Source organism: Rhizomucor pusillus (assembly GCF_041956525.1).
Source record: "Rhizomucor pusillus strain CBS 183.67 unplaced genomic scaffold VTP01scaffold_13, whole genome shotgun sequence".
NCBI lineage: Eukaryota > Fungi > Mucoromycota > Mucoromycetes > Mucorales > Lichtheimiaceae > Rhizomucor > Rhizomucor pusillus.
The window spans coordinates 163,768-182,803 of NW_027192155.1; the positions used below are offsets into that span (position 1 = coordinate 163,768).

Consider the following 19,036-nt stretch of genomic DNA (forward strand, 5'->3'; position numbering starts at 1 on the left):
GCTGTTAAGAGGCTCGTTGCGTAGTTAATGATGTCTTCTGCTTTGATACTGTTGCCATGGCGTTCAACAAGGTTGTTAATCTTGTATTTGAGTGCCACATCTGTCAATGACGCTGGCTATCTGCGCGAGCACGTGATTAATATCGAAGGTAAGCTGTAGGAAAATCTAGAGAAATTCACATTCTCATTATAATCGCTTTAGAGCTAAATATTTCAAAGCCTTCGAATGAGCGCAGAAAAAGCAGCAAGGACTAACTCGAAAATACCGTAAAGAATTTTTGGATGCTCCCTATGAAGTAGCGTAACATTTGTTAAAATGAAAAAGGGCGAAGGCCAGGTACGCACTATTCATATATGGGTGGCTTAATGGATAACACTTCTTTTAGCCAGAGAACGTTGACACAGCATACGCATGTGCATGCTGTCGACAATTCTATTATTCTAAAGACGATCTCAAAGCGCATTTTGAAGAGAACCATTTACTAGGTATATAGAGGAATGGGGAATGGGGAACGAAAAAGAAGAGTTAAGTAATCCAAGGTAAATTCTGCCAATATCTTTAGGGTAGATTAGGTTGTAATGTAAGTTCTTTCACTGTATTCTTCTTATCCACTTGGATGCAGCCACTGTGTTCTTTTTCAAGCTGCATGATGACTTGATCTTGTTCCTGGCACGTATCCTGTAGTCGAATATGTTACTGCAAGGTTCTGCAGTACATTGTGACTGATCAACAAAGGTAACAAATACACATATCAATAAAAGGGCGAGTAATTCAAACAGTGAAATCAGTTGATAACGATGTCGGTATCTGACTCGCTCGATGGGTTTGGTAAAGGAAACGTTCCGACTCGGGTGACAGAGGCAGAAGCCTTGTCGTCTTTATGGATTGAAGACCTACAGAATGAGAGAGCATCAGCCTTGGTCGACCCCGGCGCAAACTTCAGCACCATTTCATCATCGTATGCCAAAGAGCACAGAATAAAAATCCATGATAGAGCGCAACCTATTCAGCAGGCTGTTAAGGGACATGTAGCACAAAGTGTTTGCTTCATGGACCCACTTGAGATTTTTCAAATGGCATTCGAGTAACCCGTTGTTTCCATGTAGATGAAATGAGTTATAATGCTTCGGTCTCTATAGGCCTTGATCTGTCACCAAAGATTGGCATTTACATTGGTGGAGTTGCAAGATCTTTTGACAAAACCAGATGTTTGACGGTACAGCCAAAATTGATGAATGTTTGGCGTACCCGGAGCAAGGCCGATAAGTCCGCTTCCAAGCAGAAATGAGCAGAGTGAACTTCCAAGTCATTATGCAGCACAGACACTCATGTTTCTTTTACGGTTGTCCAACCTGGAGGGGGGTGTGTCGTGTCTGACATAAGCTGGAATAAAATTACAAGCACAGCATCAAGAAGTATTGGTTGAATCGTTATTAGACCAACTTCTCAGACTTCAATAATCGTCACATCTCGTCATAGTTTATAAGCTGTAGAAAAACTTTTCAATGGATGTGGTTCTGTCTTCTAGAATTAAACAGCAATCTGACGACTTATTTTTGTCTCTCGTTATTTTTGATTGTTGAACGTCACAGAGAGGTAACGCTAAATGGGTGGTTTTCCATACTGGTACAGTCCTTGCTTTTATCCTAGATGGAGCTCCCCAGATGGACCCCACGCAGCATGTGAGGAAAGGATGCACGATGTTGAGCAAAGTAGCTACATGAGAAAAGATCAAGACATATTTTGCTGATATATAGTAGTGAATTTGATGTATGACATTTGTCGACACTATGCGATAGATAGCACCAGAAAGCACCTGGTATATTCAATTGATGGCATAGTTTTTCCGAGGAAAGGTATACCGAGATATCGGATCCTGCTGCTGAGATTGGAAGTGGCAAGCCGACACTACAAAATCGAAACGAGGTTCTACACGACGCCCTTTTTGCCCACGCTTCCCTTTCTACCTTTTTTTAACTGCACTTCCCTAAGCAACAGCGCAACTTTATGCCGTCAGAGAAGCCTTTGCCTGTACGGCAATTGATCCTTATTTGTGCAGTTCGGTTTGCTGTATGTTTGCAATCTAGGAACCCACTCGTCCCAGACGGTTAATCGTGGGATCGCCAAGGGCACCGAGTCTGCAGGATCGTGTTCATATGCACAACGGTCAAACTCCCGGAATAACTCACTGAATGAGCAATTTTTCTAGGAACCCATAAGTTTCAGCATCCATGCCCCTTTCATCTATTTTGTAAGTACCGTCGGAAAAGATAGAAGAATTGCTGATAGAGAAACATTGATAAGATTGTGAACCTGGTGTCCCACGTTACACATATGGTTAAACTCTTTCTTTACATGTGTAGATGGTACGCGACTTTAAGATTTGTCCCGAGACGGAAATCGGTTACTACGTTGGAATGATCGCGTCTGCATTTTCAATTTCCCAGCTTATATCGTGTAAGCTGCTGCTGACCCGAATTGTGATCTCGTCTGCTGTTTTACTCACGTGCCGCTAGCTTTGCCAATAGGAATGCTGTCCGACAGAATCGGGCGACGACCTGTTGTCTTCTCAGGGCTAGCAACAACGATTGTTGGCATCATTTCCTTTGGTTTGTCAAAATCATTTGCCTGGGCGCTTTGCACCAAGATTGTCATGGGATTGCTGGTAAATATGAATTTAAAGGATAATATATCAGGTTCCAAAGCAGTATCTTAGATGTGCAAATTTGTCAAGGACAACAATATTGCAGTTTTGAAGAGCATGGTATCTGAAGTCACTTCTCAGCATTCAGAGACGCAACGTGCGCGGGCATTTTCGCTTTTGCAAGTGGTGTTTGGATTAGGCGGCATTGTCGGAGCTAGTTTAGGCGGTACGGTGCATGAAGCAGATGTTTTCATATGAAAAGTAGCTAGGTATTAACTCTATCTTTGCTAGGTTATCTATCTGATCCCGTGCACAAATACCCAAGCATCTTTGGCAAAGGCGGACCTATTACCGAATTTCTCACTGAATACCCATATTTCTTGCCTTGCTTCACAGCTGCTGTCATTGCCAGCATTGGATGGATTGCTGGCTTCTTATTTCTTGAAGAGTCATTGGTCAGAACAAAGGAGATCAAAGCGACAGAAGAAGATCGAATGGTGAATGAAACACAACCGCTCGTGGAGAATGTAAACGAAACAGGCTCGTACGAAACATTCAATGGCAGCAATCAATCTGCTGCAAAATCATCTATCAACGGCGCTGTTCTCGCGGTTTGCTTTACATATGCATTGATTGCATACCAGATGGTATTCTATGATGGTAGGAAGATGATCATGCAAGAAAATGTCTGTTAAATTATGATCTAACGCTCTGTTCTCAGAGCTCTTCCCTATTTGGTCAGCCAGTGAATGGTCTGTGGGTGGTCTCGGTCTCGCTTCTAAAGAGATCGGCACAGTTGTTTCCTTTGCCGGCTTTGTCACTCTCTTTATCCAATTTTTCATATACCACCACTTGACAGCCTGGCTTGGTACTCTCAGGCTGTTGCGCGTGACACTTTTCATTTGTATCTTTGTCTTTGCATTGCAAGGTTTCAATCGCTACCTGGCGACTGAATCCAATGCTCTGCTCTGGGCAGGCTTGCTGCTCAACATGGGCCTAAAGACAATTGCACAGACTGTGACTATAACCGCATCTATCATCCTTGTCAACAATGCAGCAACGCACAGGGATGCACTGGGTAGTATCAATGCTCTTTCCCAGTGTAAGTGGCTCTTTCTATTGAACAATATGATGTGGTACTAAGTCGATGTGTCTAGGTTGCTCTAGTGGCATGCGTGCGCTAGGACCGATTTCCAGTGGTACTGTATGGTCACTGTAAGTAACATTTGTAAAAGATACGAGATGAATATTTGGACCTAAAGAAGGAACCTTTCATTAGTGTAATAAGTGCTACATGGATACCCTTATCTCTCAGGTCGCAATTAAGCTGGCTTGTCCTCGCTTGCGTCGCTGTATTTACGTTTATCGCCAGTATGATGCTCAAATCAAAGCATTACATTCGAAATTAAAAGGACATTCTGTAATTAGTTTTGTTTGTTTGTAATTAGAAAGAATGAGCCTATTTCAAGCTGTATGCATGAAGTCCCGCCGTGTTGTTTATCCCTTACTTTGCAGGTTGTCAAGGAGATGCACCAGGCAATATACACTCACGGAGCTTGTACCTTTTTGTCAGAACTATCTACGAAGCTGACTGTTGTTACAGCTTAGCTCACCACCCCAGCCCGGTCACGGACTAGTATGTAAAAAAAAAAAGGAAGCTTTCACTTCAGAGAGCTTTCTTCCGCTCTTCACTTCGTCATGGCCAGGAGCACCAGCGAACAATTCCTATGCATCGGCGACGAAATCACGCTGCACGATGAAGACGGCAATGTGCTCGTGACAGAGGACCCACTCGAGACTCGTGCATATGCGCGTCTCGTCTCTTCTGGAAACGACCACACACACTCCTCCTCCTCCGAGGCGCTGGGTGCCAGGCTGTTCCAGGTCGAGCCGCAGCTTTCTTACACCGAGCGCCGAGCGCTGGAACATTTTCTAGGCGACGAAAAAGAGCGCGAAAACCTGTATTACGAGGGCTCGCCGGATGAGCTTGTAGAGCTTAGTGTTCTTGAATCCAGAGCTGCCAAGGAGCGGATACAAAACGACGCGGAAAAACGGCGCCTATTCGGGAAACCTGTCATTTACGGCCAAGTGATCCAGCTTTACAATGCACACTTTAAAAAGTATTTAACTGTCACTGGACGTACATGCGAGTCCGATACATCACATCTCCAGGTCGATCTGTCAAAGGATATCGTTGGCTACTTTAAAATCATTCCGCGATACCGAATTCGCGTTGATGGCGAGCCTGTCCGTCTGGGTGACACAGTCGCTATACAATGCCTTCGGCCAGAAGGTTTCCTCAATGTTGGTTCTCACCGACTGCACTCTGATGTTTTCAACTTTGATTATTATGAAATATATACTCATACACGCATTTCGTCCTGGACATTGCAAGCGCACCGCACAGCTGCATCGCGTCAGGTTGCAAGTCCCGAAAAGTTCATTAATACTGGTCAATATCTTCGGTTCTATCACAAAGAAATGGAAGCTTACCTTGAAGCACCCATGTCTAGGCGGTGGGTTCTTTGCAATTTCGATCCATAATTGCTATCACAATCATCTCATGTTAAGATTTGGGATAATTAGCGACAAGACTGCTGTGAGACTGAGAAAGCATGTTATCAATCCCCTAGATCCAAAGGAAAGCGATTCGCCGTTGGCATTCTGGGAGGTAAATAATTCACCAAATATGGTTATTTCTACGCACAGACTTGTTACTTACCCAAGTATTCTCATTGTTATCATCTTATGCTCCCGATAGATCGAAAATGTGACGCCGTCCTCTGGCTCCAAGGTTCGATGGAAACGGTCTGTCAGGATACGCCACGCCGCTTCTCGAGCATATCTGTACATTGATCCAAGCAATGTCAGTATAGATATGAAGACGCACAAGATCTCGTTTTCGTTTGGTCTGGTTAGCAACCCACAGAATCTCAGTAACAACGATGCAACCTTGTTCACATTGGTGCCAGCATCCGACACCAAAGATTCGAATGTTTCATTTGGCACATATGTTCGTGTACAGCATGTGCTAACAAAATGCTGGATGCATTCCGACACTGATGAATCCAGTTTCAACCGTACCTCCGAATCGCCAATACCAACGATGCAATCTACACAAGCTCCAGAGCCACTCAACGATCATCGTGCTACTGCGCGTAAAAGCATAGCCAGCATCGCCTCCTCCATTTCCGACAGACATTTTTCGACCGATCCAAACGCATACCGTTCTCGCACATTTGCAACACCCACATACCCAATCACAGCATCTCAAGACTTCCATTATCACGATTGTTTCTCCATTACACTCGTTGACAACAAATTGCATGATACATTCAACTACATCAATGAAATGATTCCACAACTCCATAGTTTCTTGAGCAAAGAACGTCCAAGCAACGAACAATCACGTTTTCCGATCGCTGATAAGGAGTACATTTCTCTAAAAAGAATACTGGTAAGATTTGCTTGATATCACCTCCGTGTTTGATTTGCTCTAACATGTCGATCACAGGAAGCTTTGATTGAATTTTGCACGCACAGCAAAGAGGTAGATGTCTCGGTGCGAGCAGGCATCGCAAATGAATGTAAGTTGCAAAACGAAATTCCTTGGACTATGTATGATAACTAATCAGAGCGGCTGTATGAAGATCATCAAGCTCTACTTCGGGACATCGGTGCCATTGAAGCTGCCATAAACATCATACAAATACCATTTAATTTATCGAAGCGCTACGAACTCCGGCCATCATTGTCAGCAAGACCAGATTCGATGCGAGAGGAAGTCGTATCCATCATCGACCTGCACAATGGTCGAGAGGAACGGCTTCGCTCGATCTTGCTACTTTGCTACAATCTTTTGCGGGTTTTTCTGATCCAGGGGGAGGATCTCGAAGAAGTCGCAAAGAACCAGCAGCATATTCTGCAACTTGCTGGCGACGCAGGCATCGAACTGTTTATCAGACACTTGACGTGCGGTGTAGGTGCGACAGACATGATATCGCTTTTATTGGACAACAATACACAGGTCGTGGATGCCATCGCCGCAATCCGCCCACAAATCGTCAGTATTCTTGTTAATCTAACGATCGAAAAATTGAAGACGATGGTAAAACGCTTGATACGCTGCGACAATGGGTATTTGCCGGAATCAAGAGCAGATTACGAAGCAGCAAGCAGCGTTGCACTGCTAGGACCCCTTTGCCCCACGAATGAGCAGCATGCATCATCCACAACAAACCATGGGGATTACATCGCCAGCCGGTTGTTTAGCACAGATAATTGCTTGCTTCAAACTCGCATCATCAAGGAGACTGGTGTCGTCCAGGTTCTAATACTAGGCGACGATGAATGGCGGGATCTGGAAGAATTACTTGAAAAATGTCCTCGCTCTGTAACGTTGCTCTTGCAACACTCGCTGCGCTTGATATATCTGTTATCAATGGAGGCGAACGCGAAACGTTTGCGAGCAGCGCGTACCTGCGTTCCTGAGGATGTCTGTCTAAGGTGCTTGAGCAACGTGCAGCTGCCCGATAATATCAGAGCTGCCTTTTGTGATATGCTACACGGTGAGCATACCATTTAGATGCCTTGTATACTTCCACCGACTGCTAACGACGCCATTTTCATTAGTGCTATATATCAACGTACCTCCTTACAGCAACGTTCTCTTGACTGACTTTACCTTGCAATATGATCATCTGTTAAATACGAATGATTATCCCAGTGGAGGTAGCGGCGATATCGAGAACAGGACGCCTCCATTTTTCGAGAATCTTAAACGATGGACAATGGTATTCCTGGATGAGAAGCGGCATCAAGTAAGGCTTTATTTAGGCTTTAAACGGTATAATTTCCCATCTCTGAGCAACGCTGTCTGTTAGTTTGCTGCTGCCAAGGGCGAAATTGCACTGTTGAACGCAGTGTTGAAACTTGTGCATTCAGAGCTTCGATTGGGCTTCTTTACAGATTCAAACGATATGAAGCGTCTATTTCGATCACTGATTTACGTTTTGGATGGAAGAACAGACGCTAGGTAAGATATTCTATTTTGTAAGATTTCAGGGCAGTTATTGACATTTACTTCAAGAAACCTGGAGCATCTCAGAGTTATCCAGCATGACATGGCGCGGCCTTGGTAAGTATCCCTATTATTATTCAAAGTTCGAAAGCAACGCATCTTTCTAAACATGACGTAGGAAGGAACGATATATTCTGACTGAAGAGACGCGACCGGTGATGGATGTGAAAATTTGCATACTCGAGATCTTTGATTTGATTTTTGATCTGCGTCTGCATGTACGAATAAACAAGCTCGCATCTAAATGGAAAGATATGGAAAAGTAAGTTCACACCAAAACTTACTTCGCTGTGCCAAAAGTTCACTTTCTTCTGCAGCAACGTCGACACTGAAGCTCAGCATTCACGTCGCGGCATGTTGGTTTCTATATTTGAAGAAACAATGCTGAGACAGCGCGAGAATATCTTGATGCCCATCTTAAAAGATATCCTTAGATACCAGTATGCGCCGCTGAAGCGCATTGCCGTCATTATTATGCACCGTATCTACAATGACTGCGAAGGTATGAGCTGTTTTGTATGTGATTTTACACACAGACCAGTCTTATGCATTTTTTGCTCTGCAGATTTGTTTAAGAAGGCCAAGAAGGTGCTTCTGTTAGGGGAGCCTCAGCAAGTATTCGTATACTACGGCGTCAAGAAGCGGCTCGCCCGGATTGGGACACTGCTATCTATTGATCGTTTGAGCTTGTCTCAGTTACCAGCTTTGGAACATTTGCTGCGAGAGCTTTTGAGCTTATTCCAAGGCAAGACGGTGGATATGGATGATCGGATTGTCGACTTAGATCGACCTCAAAACCAGCGCGTTGTATATTCTAAAATCTTCAAAAACTTGAGCGCCCACAGCTTGATGGCGCGATTGTTATTGGCACTCAAACGGCAGCTTTTGGGATCAGCAACTGTAAACGGCAGCTTATCGTCTGAAAATCTTCACAGTGACCGCTTTGACGCCGAAGTCGCATGTGTTGATAACATGAAACTTTGTCTTGACCTCTTGTACGAACTGGCGAAAGATGACAGAGAATTCCAGGTAAATGTTTTGAAGGCTGGTGTTGGTTGCAATAAATATCTAATTGACGCATCAGGGTCATTTCGTGATATCGCACATGGATGTATTGATTGATATCGGTGAATGTCATCCAACGCTCGCTTCTGCCTTGATTCCTATTTGCGGCAACAATCTTCACATTAGTTTGCGCGTGGATGAAGCACATATCCAGAGAATATTGGAACTCGCGCGAGGGTATCAAGGCGAATATCTGCAGCTATTGCGGGTCTTTGTGAAAGCACAGGGGAAACTGCTCAAGAAACATCAAGATTGCATTGTACGCTGCATCATGGATAAGCGAGAGATCTATGTTCCTTTCGAAACTGCTGAAGACATGTTAACTTTTGGCCAGGCGGACTACTGTGCAGCGTTGCTTGAACTGCTTTCTGTCTGTGGGCAAAACGACAACACCTTTGCACAATCGGTACTGTAGATGAAAGCGATGCAATATCCTAGATACCTGGATACTAACGAAGCATTTTCAAGTTTGCGCGCACGTTGTTTTCCATCCACGATCTCGTTACAGTCATTACTTTTAAAGAAGCTCGTCTCAACGTCAAAGCTTCAGCCTATCAGTTTCTGGCATCCATCTATCTCGATAACGTAGAGCTACCGAGCAACGTCCCTATAAGCGAAGATCCCGAGATTCTCGGCTTGATGGATTCGTGCTGCGATGCGATGAGCGAATTGAAGCCCGAGTCGAGTCCAGAGATGGTCCACTATGTATATCACGGCATTTTGGTATTTCTGCGATCCATGTTTGAACATCATCTCAATGCAGAAATAATCGTGGACGAGAGACTGCGGCGACTTTGCCCTAAACTTGTCGATTTGGCCGTCGGGTTGCTGCAGATAACAAATGCTGGTAGCGACCGCAAAGCATTGAAGAATGCACTGGCTTGCTTGGATTCAATGATTAACGTGGCCGGATTTGGAAGCTCGGTAGAACCTGATCGTCTACGCGAAAAACTTCGACGAGCGATCGTAAAGGCAAACGACAAACGGGACAAAATTACAAGACTGATGGATTCTATCAATGCGAAATTCCAAGGATTTATCCGCGCGCTTATGGCTCACAATGATGTCAAAATGCTGATGCACAATGAATTTAAACAACTGGGTAAGAATTTCCTCAAGTACATCAGTGTTGATACTATATACTTACTTTCCCTTTTAAAATCAGGTTCGCATTTCAGTCTTGCTCACGCATCCTCCAAAGACGATGTAAAGTCATTAATTGATTACTTGTCCATGATGACCAACGTCAAAGAAGTCGATCCGCGCGAAGGATACCAAGTAGCTACGATCAGGCTGCTAGAAGAAATTCCTCTGCAATACATCCGAGAACGCTCAAAACAGAACCATCTCGATGATCCTATGCGTTACGAATTACTGGAGAAGAAAAAAATGCATGCACAAAACACACTCAATCGCCTTGGATGTACACTCGTAGCGCAAAACTTGTTGTCTTCGCCTAGAAAGAACATCTTTGAAGCTGCAATCAAGCTACTTATTGCGCTGTTGGAAGGTGGCAACAAGAACGTGCAAGATAGACTCGAAGAGTACTTTTACAGTATAAGGTAATATTTCAGGATCTCAAGTTGTATCCATATATTTAACGTATGTGTATACGTATAGAGAGGAGCGTTTCTTCTACTCGTTCCACCATCGACTGCAGACCAGCATCGAATCCCTCAAAGAAGCGCAAGTTCACCTTGTGCGGGCGGCGCAAAAGATGCACCGACAGCAGTTTTCTGTCAACAACAGCAACAACAACGATGCAAAGGGAAACGGTGGTGCTCAGCCGCCCTCAAAAACTCATCATCATCGACGACAGTTATCTTCTTTGGACCCGACTCGGCGGCGAACAATCATGTATGACAGCCAAGTGGGCGCGAACCAGTTTGGACAGCAGTCAGCAGTTGTGTATCAAAAATTTGCATCGTTGATGACAGAAGAGACGGCCGAGTTTGGAACCACGAGCGAGGAATTTGAGAGCATGCGAGACACGATGCGTGCGCTGCAATTGATGGTGGAAGGTCACAATATCAATCTGCAAAGATACTTGGCTAAACAACCAGACAATATCAAGAGCTTCAACATTGTTCAGGATGTTGTCGAGTATCTCCACGCTATCGCGCCTATATGCAACATCCAAAATGTTCGACTCATCATCCAGGTGCTGGATACGATAACCGATTTGGCTCAAGGATGCCCAGAGAACCAATTAACCATCTTTACCCACAAGATTGTCAATCCAGCAAACATAATTCTTCGTGAATCTTACAACAACTGTCCGTCTTCCCTCATCGACGAGCTCAAGGTATTGCAATTGGACTTACAAAATGGCCAACTACTTACGTTGTTCTTCTACCAGAGTAAAGTCATGATATGCTTGTTGAGTTTGCTGGAAGGCGGCATGGACAATAGCGAGATGATATTCAGAGAAATGGCAGCCTCGTTGGATTTATCGGTTGTCATTCGGAATATGAGTTTGACGTATGACAGCAATGTAGATCATCTGAACTCGTCTGGAGTCTATGAAAAATTGGAATGTGGATTTCAATACTGCATGCTGCTTATGACCTTGTGGCCTGCACTTCCGGAAAACCAGGTTCGTTGTAGATTCTTCCTTGTATAGATGTAATTATCCTGATGTTAGTGCAGCGAGCCATACTCGCGGGTAATCAAGCATTTGATTTCTTCCAGAAAAACACAGGCAAGATCGAAGTCGTCATGGATTACAATCAGGAAAAGCAGCTATCGCGCGTACTTTTCCCTATACCCGAAATATGCAAATATCTACGAGAGGATACCAAGCAAAGGTTTTTGTGGAATGTGAAGCGGTAAGTCGCAGGCAAGGTAATCGGTGGACGGTGTGAATATTAAATTGATGGTCTATTAGGGACTCTCCCTCTGCAAAAATTGAGGATTTTGTACAGCTTTCAAATAATATCATATACGAGTAAGTATTAAAACTCGAAAACATATTTTGTTACCTTGAAGAGTACGACTAAACTTTTTGAATAGGATCGAAAGCCATGCCAAAGTAGCGAGCAACAAATACCTGTCCATGTTATCTAATCACAGCAAACTGTGGTGGATAGCAGCATACGCGACAACAGTCCTTTTGAATATGCTGATGCTTGGATGTTCCTCGACCTTTTTGACTTTGAGCGATCCAGACAACCGTGCCTTCTGTTACCGGTTTGAAAATGCTCTTCACACGCTGCTGGGACTTTTACATATTATATTCTGGAGCATGTCCACTGCTGAATTCAGTTTTGTACAGCTGCCTATTATTGTGAATCGCAATAATCCTAGCAAGCAGCAGCAGATGTTTGGACACGACGCCAATCGATCGGATACATTGACGATGGAAATATTTTCGCAGAGCGTGGTAAGCATCCGATACGTAAATTTACCCACGAACAATCCCCTGAGTTAAATCATGCCATCTCTGTAATAATATAGAAAATCGATTTCTCGTCCATCGCGGGGCAGTTACTGGAACGCTCGTTCCTTTATCATGTTATCATGCTATGCCTGTCATTTGTTGGGTTCTACAATCCTACATTTTACTCTCTGCATTTATTGGACTTTGCATTCCGCGACCGCGTTCTGCAAGGTGTCATTGCAAGTATTACCCTCAATGTCAATCCGATTTCTAGAACGGCAAGTATATTGTTGATCATTTAATGTGCGAGCAATACCTAACACTAAAGATTTAGGCTTTATTTGGAATTATCGTCGTATATATCCACAGCGTCGTCGCGTATGTTTTCTTCCGGGATGAATTTGACATCTCCAAAGGCCTGCACTGTTCGACCTTGTCCCAATGTTTTGTTACCATCCTTTCTCACGGTGTCCGCGCTGGAGGAGGTATAGGTGATATACTGGAACCGGACGATAGCGTGGAACCTCGCGGTTGGCGAACGGCTTTCGAAATGTCATTTTTCCTTCTCGTTGTTGTTTTCCTGCTTAATGCCATCTTTGGTATTATCTTTGATACATTCGGTCATTTACGCGATGGTAATGTATATTATTGGAATATGTACTCGTTGCGATGATGCTGATCATTTTTTTAATCTACAGAGCGATCGGCTGTGCAACAGGATATAAAGAATTGTAAGTTACAGTTCGAGACTCCTCTAGAAAAATTTACAAACTGGCTGACAAACGCCACTCCTTTGCAGCTTGCTTCATATGCAGTATCCCTGCAATAGAATTTCAAAGGCAGGAGAAGAATGGTTTTGACAAGCATGTTAAGCACGATCACAACATTTGGTACGCAGTAACAGTTCATTGAGATCTGCAGGATATATGAAAGCTAAACACGCCTTGTTGTGTACGTTTTTGTGTAACTAGGCAGTACTTGTTCTTCTTGGTGCATCTCAAGACCAAGGATCGAACAGAATACACGGGACCCGAATCGTACGTAGCTGACTGTCTCAAAGATGCAAACTACAACTTTTTCCCAGTCAACCGGGCCTTGTGCCTGCGCCAAAAGGAACAGGACGACACGGAGCGTCTGGAAAAGCTTGAAGAGACAGCGCACAAATTATTAGAAAAGATGAATAGTCTAGAAGAGAGTGTGGATAAGCTTTCAGAGTCACAGAGCCGATCGCGCTCGAACAGTCTGATGCTTTCCCCAATGTAGCCTGTGGCTCGGGAAAGCTTTGCCTCCTGTTCGGGAAATGAAACTTGCCAGCTTTTGAAATCCAGTTTCAATTCATCGAATGCACACAATCCTCTTTTCCCTTTTCCCGATTTTTGCCCTTGTATTATGTCGCGCAGTACCGGCCCAGGGTTGCCCTCGAATGGCCGTACGCATAAGTTTCCATTTAGATCACGCACCGCACCTCTAGAGTCTGCCTCGAACAGCTCCTCCGGGTCGAAAGAACCGAGCAAGCCAAGAAAGCTAAACTCGTTACTGTGGTTCAGCAGGGAACCGGATCACAGGAATACGTCAGATTACAATCAACAGAGTCAGCCTTCGATACCCAGCCACGACCGATACGGTCCAGGATCGAATTTGAGCTCGCGAGCAGATATCAATGAGGACAACTACGACGATGATGATGATGATTCGGACAACGGCACAGTGTTGCCTGGACAGGGGCATTACACATTAAGAGTCATCAACCCTGACCCGGTTGAATCATCATCATCATCCTCTGAGAGCGAAGATGAAGGAGAACAACAAGACAACAAGCAAGCTGATAACCGGCAAAAGCAGGAGAATGGAGGAGAAACGCTAAAGTTACAAGTCGAAGAAGAGCGATGTCTATCTAAAGACAAAAATCCGATGCTTACAGTAACAGATCACGGCCATTTGGGACCCGTAGCTGCCGCCAACAGCAACGTCTCGTTTGTGAGCAGTTTTCTGTCGACTGAGATATCGCCCACTGCATCTTCGCTGTCACTCGGTACGACAAACAGCAATGTCGGCACGTCGCTGCCGAGCAGCTCTGGCGGTGCTCAAGTGGAACTCGTACGGCGGCAATCCAAGATCGAGCTGCAGGAAAACAACGCGGACTGGTTACCGCCACTCGACTTGACCCCGTTGGACTGGACTATACCCGTTCAGGGAGCAACTGCGCCGTTGGCACCGCCTCCTCCTCCTCCTCCTCCTCCTGTCACTAACAGAGCAGTGCTTGGACCTGTTGCGTCGCAGCAGGAAGCGGTTACCATGGTTGCGTCACCTTTAACGCTGACACCTGTCACGGAATCAGCTCCAGAAGATCGATCGTCGAGAGCATCAGCAGGATCGGCGAGCCGCCACCACCACCATAGGGTATTATCTCCTGCAGCTCCTCCCAGCATAGTGAACAGCGGGATTGTGCCTTCTTCTCTATATGGCAATCGATCAGTGGCAAGCACTGCCAAACAAAGTATATTGGTAACGTCTGCGTGAATGCCGCGTTATTTTTAGACAAAAAAAGCTGACTGACTTTACAGACATCTACCTTGGCACAAAGCGCAGAGTATTCAAAGTACTGGAAAGCGTCGCACAGCTTGACGAACGATCCACGTGCGCTCAAGATGTACCGACAAATGGCTGAAAAGACCAACCTCCAGGACAGCCAACTTGCTTATGCCAAATATTTGCTAGAGATTGCCGAGTACTACGATAAAGGAAACAACAAAACACAACAGCTGTTGCAGCAGCAGCACCGTCACGCGCGATCACAATCTTCTTCATCCACGGCGGCTGGCTCGTTAGACGTGAAACGTGGCAGAGCAAGCCTGCAGCTTCTTCCCCTGCGCCATCTGAGGATCGGCAGCGAGGGTGACGACGACTCTGGACGCAAAAAGCGGGCGTTGCAGGAAGAAGGGATACGCTGGATAAAGCGACTTGCTAAGCAAGGCTACGGCGAAGCAGCGTACCTTCTCGCAACTATGTACGACCAAGAAAAGTATGGGCTTCGACGTCAGCCGTTGAAGTCATTCAAGCTGTATGAGATCGCTGCATGCGCAGCAAAGATGCCGGAAGCGCTGCATGGCATTGCCACCTTTCACGAAAGCCAGGGCAATGCATCGGAAGCGGTAGCCTATTACAAAGCTGCAGCGGAGCAAGGGCTCGTGGACAGCGTGCATGTAAGTTTACATACACTGTCAGCAATTGCAAATCTGACGTGGCGGTGGCGTTGCTTATACATCTTAGCGTATGGCCCTGATCTACCTTCACGGCGAACTTGGGCAACGCCAGAACATGACAGCCGGGCTGGATGTGCTGGCACAGGCAGCCGAGAATGCCACTGAAGCGTGTCCCGAACCATTGTTTACATTCGGCCAGGTCTTGGCAAATATATACCCGCGCGCAGATATCCCGTCCGAGTTGGTCCAGACATACGGCGGTGCACCCGCTTGCGTAAAGTGCTTTGAACGCGCTGCAGAGTATGGTCATATCGAAGCGCAGTCGCAGATAGGATTTATCTATGAGTATGGCCTCTACGGTGCACCCGTCGATTTGAAGACAAGCTTCAAGTGGTACGAAAAGGCAGCGGCGGCGGCTGAGTGGAAAGATGCCCGTGCGATGCTTGGACTTTCTCGGTTGTACAATGGTGGTACGCATTACCCCGATGATTCGTCTGAGCAAGATCGCTTGGCGCGCGATGTCTCCGGGTGGACCGAGCGTAACGAAGACCTCGCCTTTAGCTGGTGTGACAAGGCTGCAGAGCAAGAAGACGAGGAAGCGTTGTTTGTGTTGGGGTAAGCATAAAAGAACACTAATCTTGTCTTTATTGCTTACACAGACATCTCTCTAGACGATTTTACGAGTATGGATTTGGAACTCCAAGAGATCTTGCAAAGGCACAAGGTTACTACCGTCAAGCAGCATTGAAAGGCAACAAGGATGCGATTGAACTCTTGAAAAGAAACAATAATTTTAATGCTCGAAGTATCCAGCAGCAGCAGCAAAAAGACGGTGCAACGTCTCGTCGAGACTCTTCAAGCACCTGTGTAGTCATGTAATAATCCTTTGTATATCCATTTTCCTTCTTCCTCCCTTACCCCACCAACCCCCCACCCATTTATCTCGCCACAGCAGCATCCCTATTTTGACCTCAGACATCCCTCCTCTCTTCTTGCTATTATTTATCATTATTATCGAATTGAAAACATACCCATTTTTCTGTTTTTTGCATACATCACAAGTCTTTCTCGATGTCTTTGATTTTACAGGGAGATTATTGATAAAAAAAAGTTAAGAGGAAAAGGAACGGCTTCTTTCATTTAATGAATGTGTTCGGACATCACTTTCTCTGCTAGGTATTGTGGGAGTCATGACGCTGCTTATAGACATTTTTACTTGCATTTGTTCCGTCATGTTCCGTCCAAGTCGCTGCTGCTGCCCACCTCGTCGCCGCTGATATATTCCTCCTTGATTCCACTGTTCCTCCTGTTCTTCACTTTCGCGCCGTTCTCGACGGCGCTGCAGTTCCTCTTGTAACTGTTCTTGCCGTTGCTGCAGCTGTTTCTGTTTCTGTTTTTCCTGTTGCTGGCGGGCCTGTTGCTGAATTTGGTGCAGCTCCTGTTGAATCTCATTTTCTTCTGCCTTTTGCTCTTGACTACTGCTCTGCTCCTGGCTACTGCTTTGCTCCTGGCTACTGCTCTGCTCTTGGCTACTGCTTTGCTCCTGGCTACTGCTCTGCTCTTGGCTACCGCTCTGATCTTGGCTACTGCTCTCCTGCTGCTGTTGCTGTTGCTGTTGCTCTTCTGATTCGCGGTTGGAATTGTCACTCTCTTCCGAGAATCCGCTGTCGCTTCGTTCTGTTTTTCGCTTCTTTGTGTACCATTGATGTTTGCGCTCTTGCGAACGCAGCTTGCTAACCTCTTGCTTCAATGCTTTCTTTTGTATCTCGTCCAGTTGTGGACGATTTTTCTCTCTTCTCAACTGTCGTTCGATTTCTTTAATCCGTTGACGTCGTTCTTCAGACGCTCGCTCGGCTGTAATCGTCTTGGTATGCAGCTGCTGTTGCTGTTGCTGTTGTCTTCCTTCAGAGTCTCGCCTTTGCGCTGCAAGCAACTTTGATCTGCTTTTGCCGCGCTTATATTCGTATCCATCATCGAGCAGTTTCTGTTTCGCAAGTTCTAGCAATCGACCTTTGTTTGCTAGCAGCGACGGGTTCAGAAGCGCAATCTCCTTGGCTGCATGGTTGATGGCAACTTCGTATGCTGTCAATGCACGATCTCCGTTTCTTCCATATATCGTCGCATTTGCTGTAATAATGTCATTTGCGGGCGGGTATTCAACGACGGGCTACAAATGTGCGTCAGACAGCGTCAATACCTTGGGGAACGAAAATTGACCAAATCTGGCACACTCACGGTATTTTCAGACGATTCTCTTAGAGTACGGAGCGCTCGTTTCAAGCGGACAGCGTGGAAGGGCAGCATTCTAACAGCAGCCAAGAGTTCCCCAAGCTCCTGATCGTTGAAACTTAGTAACTGCGGCAGGTCATTTTCTCTTGCGCCTGCTTGAATGAAGGAATCGTAGTAGGAGTCAAGCTCCTCTTTGCGTAACAGTTCGCGTAACGATGGTAACGGTTGGCCACTCGACATTGTATTGGGCTCCAAGGCTGCGGCGGGTGAGATGTTGGCTAGGTGCGGGCGTATGTATAGGGTGGAGAAATTGGCTGCAAGCAGCCAGCTGACCTTTTGGAACTTTACGCGCCACGCCCAGCCACCAAGGTACAAAACCCATTTAATGTTTGCTTCTTATATGCGTTAGCATAGCGATTGATCTGTTGTGCAGTAACACGATACCCATGTATTATACATTAGCCACGCTATATTTTTTTCCTCTTGTGCTACCGTATCATCTTCCCCTACTTCGTTCCTCCAGGGGTCAACGACTACCACGTCCTGATCCGATCAAGAGACCTACATTGATGTGTACGTAATCATTTTATATTCTCATGTGTTGACTGAGCTTTACAGGAATACGTATGTACACTTTGAAAGGCATTATTCGACCGCGCTTGGAAGACAGCCAGAAGTACAAGTAAAAATGAAGGGAAGAGTTGTCGCGCAAATTCCAGCTCGACTCGCAGCGTTCGATGCTTGATCCTAACCGCGAGCTATTATCATCAGAAATTTCTCGACTACAGAGCGTGCCGTATCATCACATCATCTGACTGATATCTACAGCGAATAACTGCCAAGTGTATTTTTGCATTATCGAATCAGCCTATTGATATCTCGATCAGCCTTTAGATGTCAATAAAAATTATACTACTATATGTTTTTACAAAAACGTTTACTGGGAGAACATATGTATTTGCAAGTAGAAAATTGATATACATTGTGACTAAGGAATACGCCCGAGATATGTGCACAGGTTGGGTTTCTACATGATAGAGCATTTGCTCTTTGGAGGTTCCTGCAGTTTGTCTTCTGCTTGCGGTGCAGGAACAGGTTGAGGAGCAGCGGTGGATGGTGCGTTCGGGTTAACGTTGCTGGCAGCAGGTTGCACAGCGATCGCTGGTTCAGGGCGCTTGACAGATTCTGGTGTCTCGGAAGCAACTTCCTTTGGTGCCGGTGCTGCTGCTGCTGCTGCTGCTGCTGCAGGAGCAGGAGCAGGAGCGGCTTGCGGCTTTGATTCTTCAACGACTGGTTGAGCGGGTTCAGCCTTGACTTCGGGTTCCTTCTTCTGTTCTTCAACGACGGGTTCGGCCTTAACTTCAGGCTCCTCCTTGATTTCTTCGACGACAAGCTCGGGTTGGACTTCGGCTTCCTTCTTTTGTTCTTCAACGACA

General features: G+C 45.6%; 5 protein-coding genes across 5 annotated transcripts; 4 read left to right on the forward strand and 1 right to left on the reverse strand.

The window, feature by feature from the left end:
- Positions 1-797: 797 nt before the first annotated feature.
- VTP01DRAFT_2449 (uncharacterized protein) lies at positions 798-1,088 on the forward strand (the record flags this gene model as incomplete). The annotated part of the gene is made up of 1 exon (XM_069380911.1): positions 798-1,088. One exon carries the CDS (start codon positions 798-800, stop codon positions 1,086-1,088), a length of 291 nt encoding a protein of 96 aa, XP_069237225.1.
- Positions 1,089-2,007: 919 nt separating this feature from the next.
- VTP01DRAFT_2450 (uncharacterized protein) lies at positions 2,008-4,053 on the forward strand (the record flags this gene model as incomplete). Its single annotated transcript, XM_069380913.1, has 9 exons — positions 2,008-2,070; positions 2,210-2,251; positions 2,364-2,457; positions 2,517-2,665; positions 2,717-2,870; positions 2,936-3,304; positions 3,366-3,746; positions 3,802-3,859; positions 3,924-4,053. 9 exons carry the CDS (start codon positions 2,008-2,010, stop codon positions 4,051-4,053), a joined length of 1,440 nt encoding a protein of 479 aa, XP_069237226.1.
- Positions 4,054-4,342: 289 nt separating this feature from the next.
- Positions 4,343-13,431, forward strand: VTP01DRAFT_2451 (uncharacterized protein; the record flags this gene model as incomplete). Its single annotated transcript, XM_069380914.1, has 24 exons — positions 4,343-5,160; positions 5,231-5,315; positions 5,406-6,101; positions 6,159-6,231; positions 6,295-7,212; positions 7,277-7,464; positions 7,528-7,679; positions 7,734-7,781; positions 7,843-7,986; positions 8,042-8,226; positions 8,290-8,753; positions 8,809-9,195; positions 9,258-9,891; positions 9,955-10,351; positions 10,410-11,094; positions 11,149-11,385; positions 11,439-11,617; positions 11,677-11,736; positions 11,802-12,171; positions 12,246-12,446; positions 12,503-12,803; positions 12,867-12,899; positions 12,968-13,058; positions 13,140-13,431. The coding sequence occupies 24 exons, from the start codon at positions 4,343-4,345 to the stop codon at positions 13,429-13,431; spliced, it is 7,638 nt and encodes a 2,545-aa protein (XP_069237227.1).
- A 126-nt stretch (positions 13,432-13,557) lies between these two features.
- Positions 13,558-16,250, forward strand: VTP01DRAFT_2452 (uncharacterized protein; the record flags this gene model as incomplete). The annotated part of the gene is made up of 4 exons (XM_069380915.1): positions 13,558-14,673; positions 14,733-15,371; positions 15,439-15,986; positions 16,043-16,250. 4 exons carry the CDS (start codon positions 13,558-13,560, stop codon positions 16,248-16,250), a joined length of 2,511 nt encoding a protein of 836 aa, XP_069237228.1.
- Positions 16,251-16,482: 232 nt separating this feature from the next.
- Positions 16,483-17,840, reverse strand: VTP01DRAFT_2453 (uncharacterized protein; the record flags this gene model as incomplete). The annotated part of the gene is made up of 2 exons (XM_069380916.1): positions 16,483-17,538; positions 17,607-17,840. The coding sequence occupies 2 exons, from the start codon at positions 17,838-17,840 to the stop codon at positions 16,483-16,485; spliced, it is 1,290 nt and encodes a 429-aa protein (XP_069237229.1).
- Between the last annotated feature and the right edge of the window lie 1,196 nt (positions 17,841-19,036).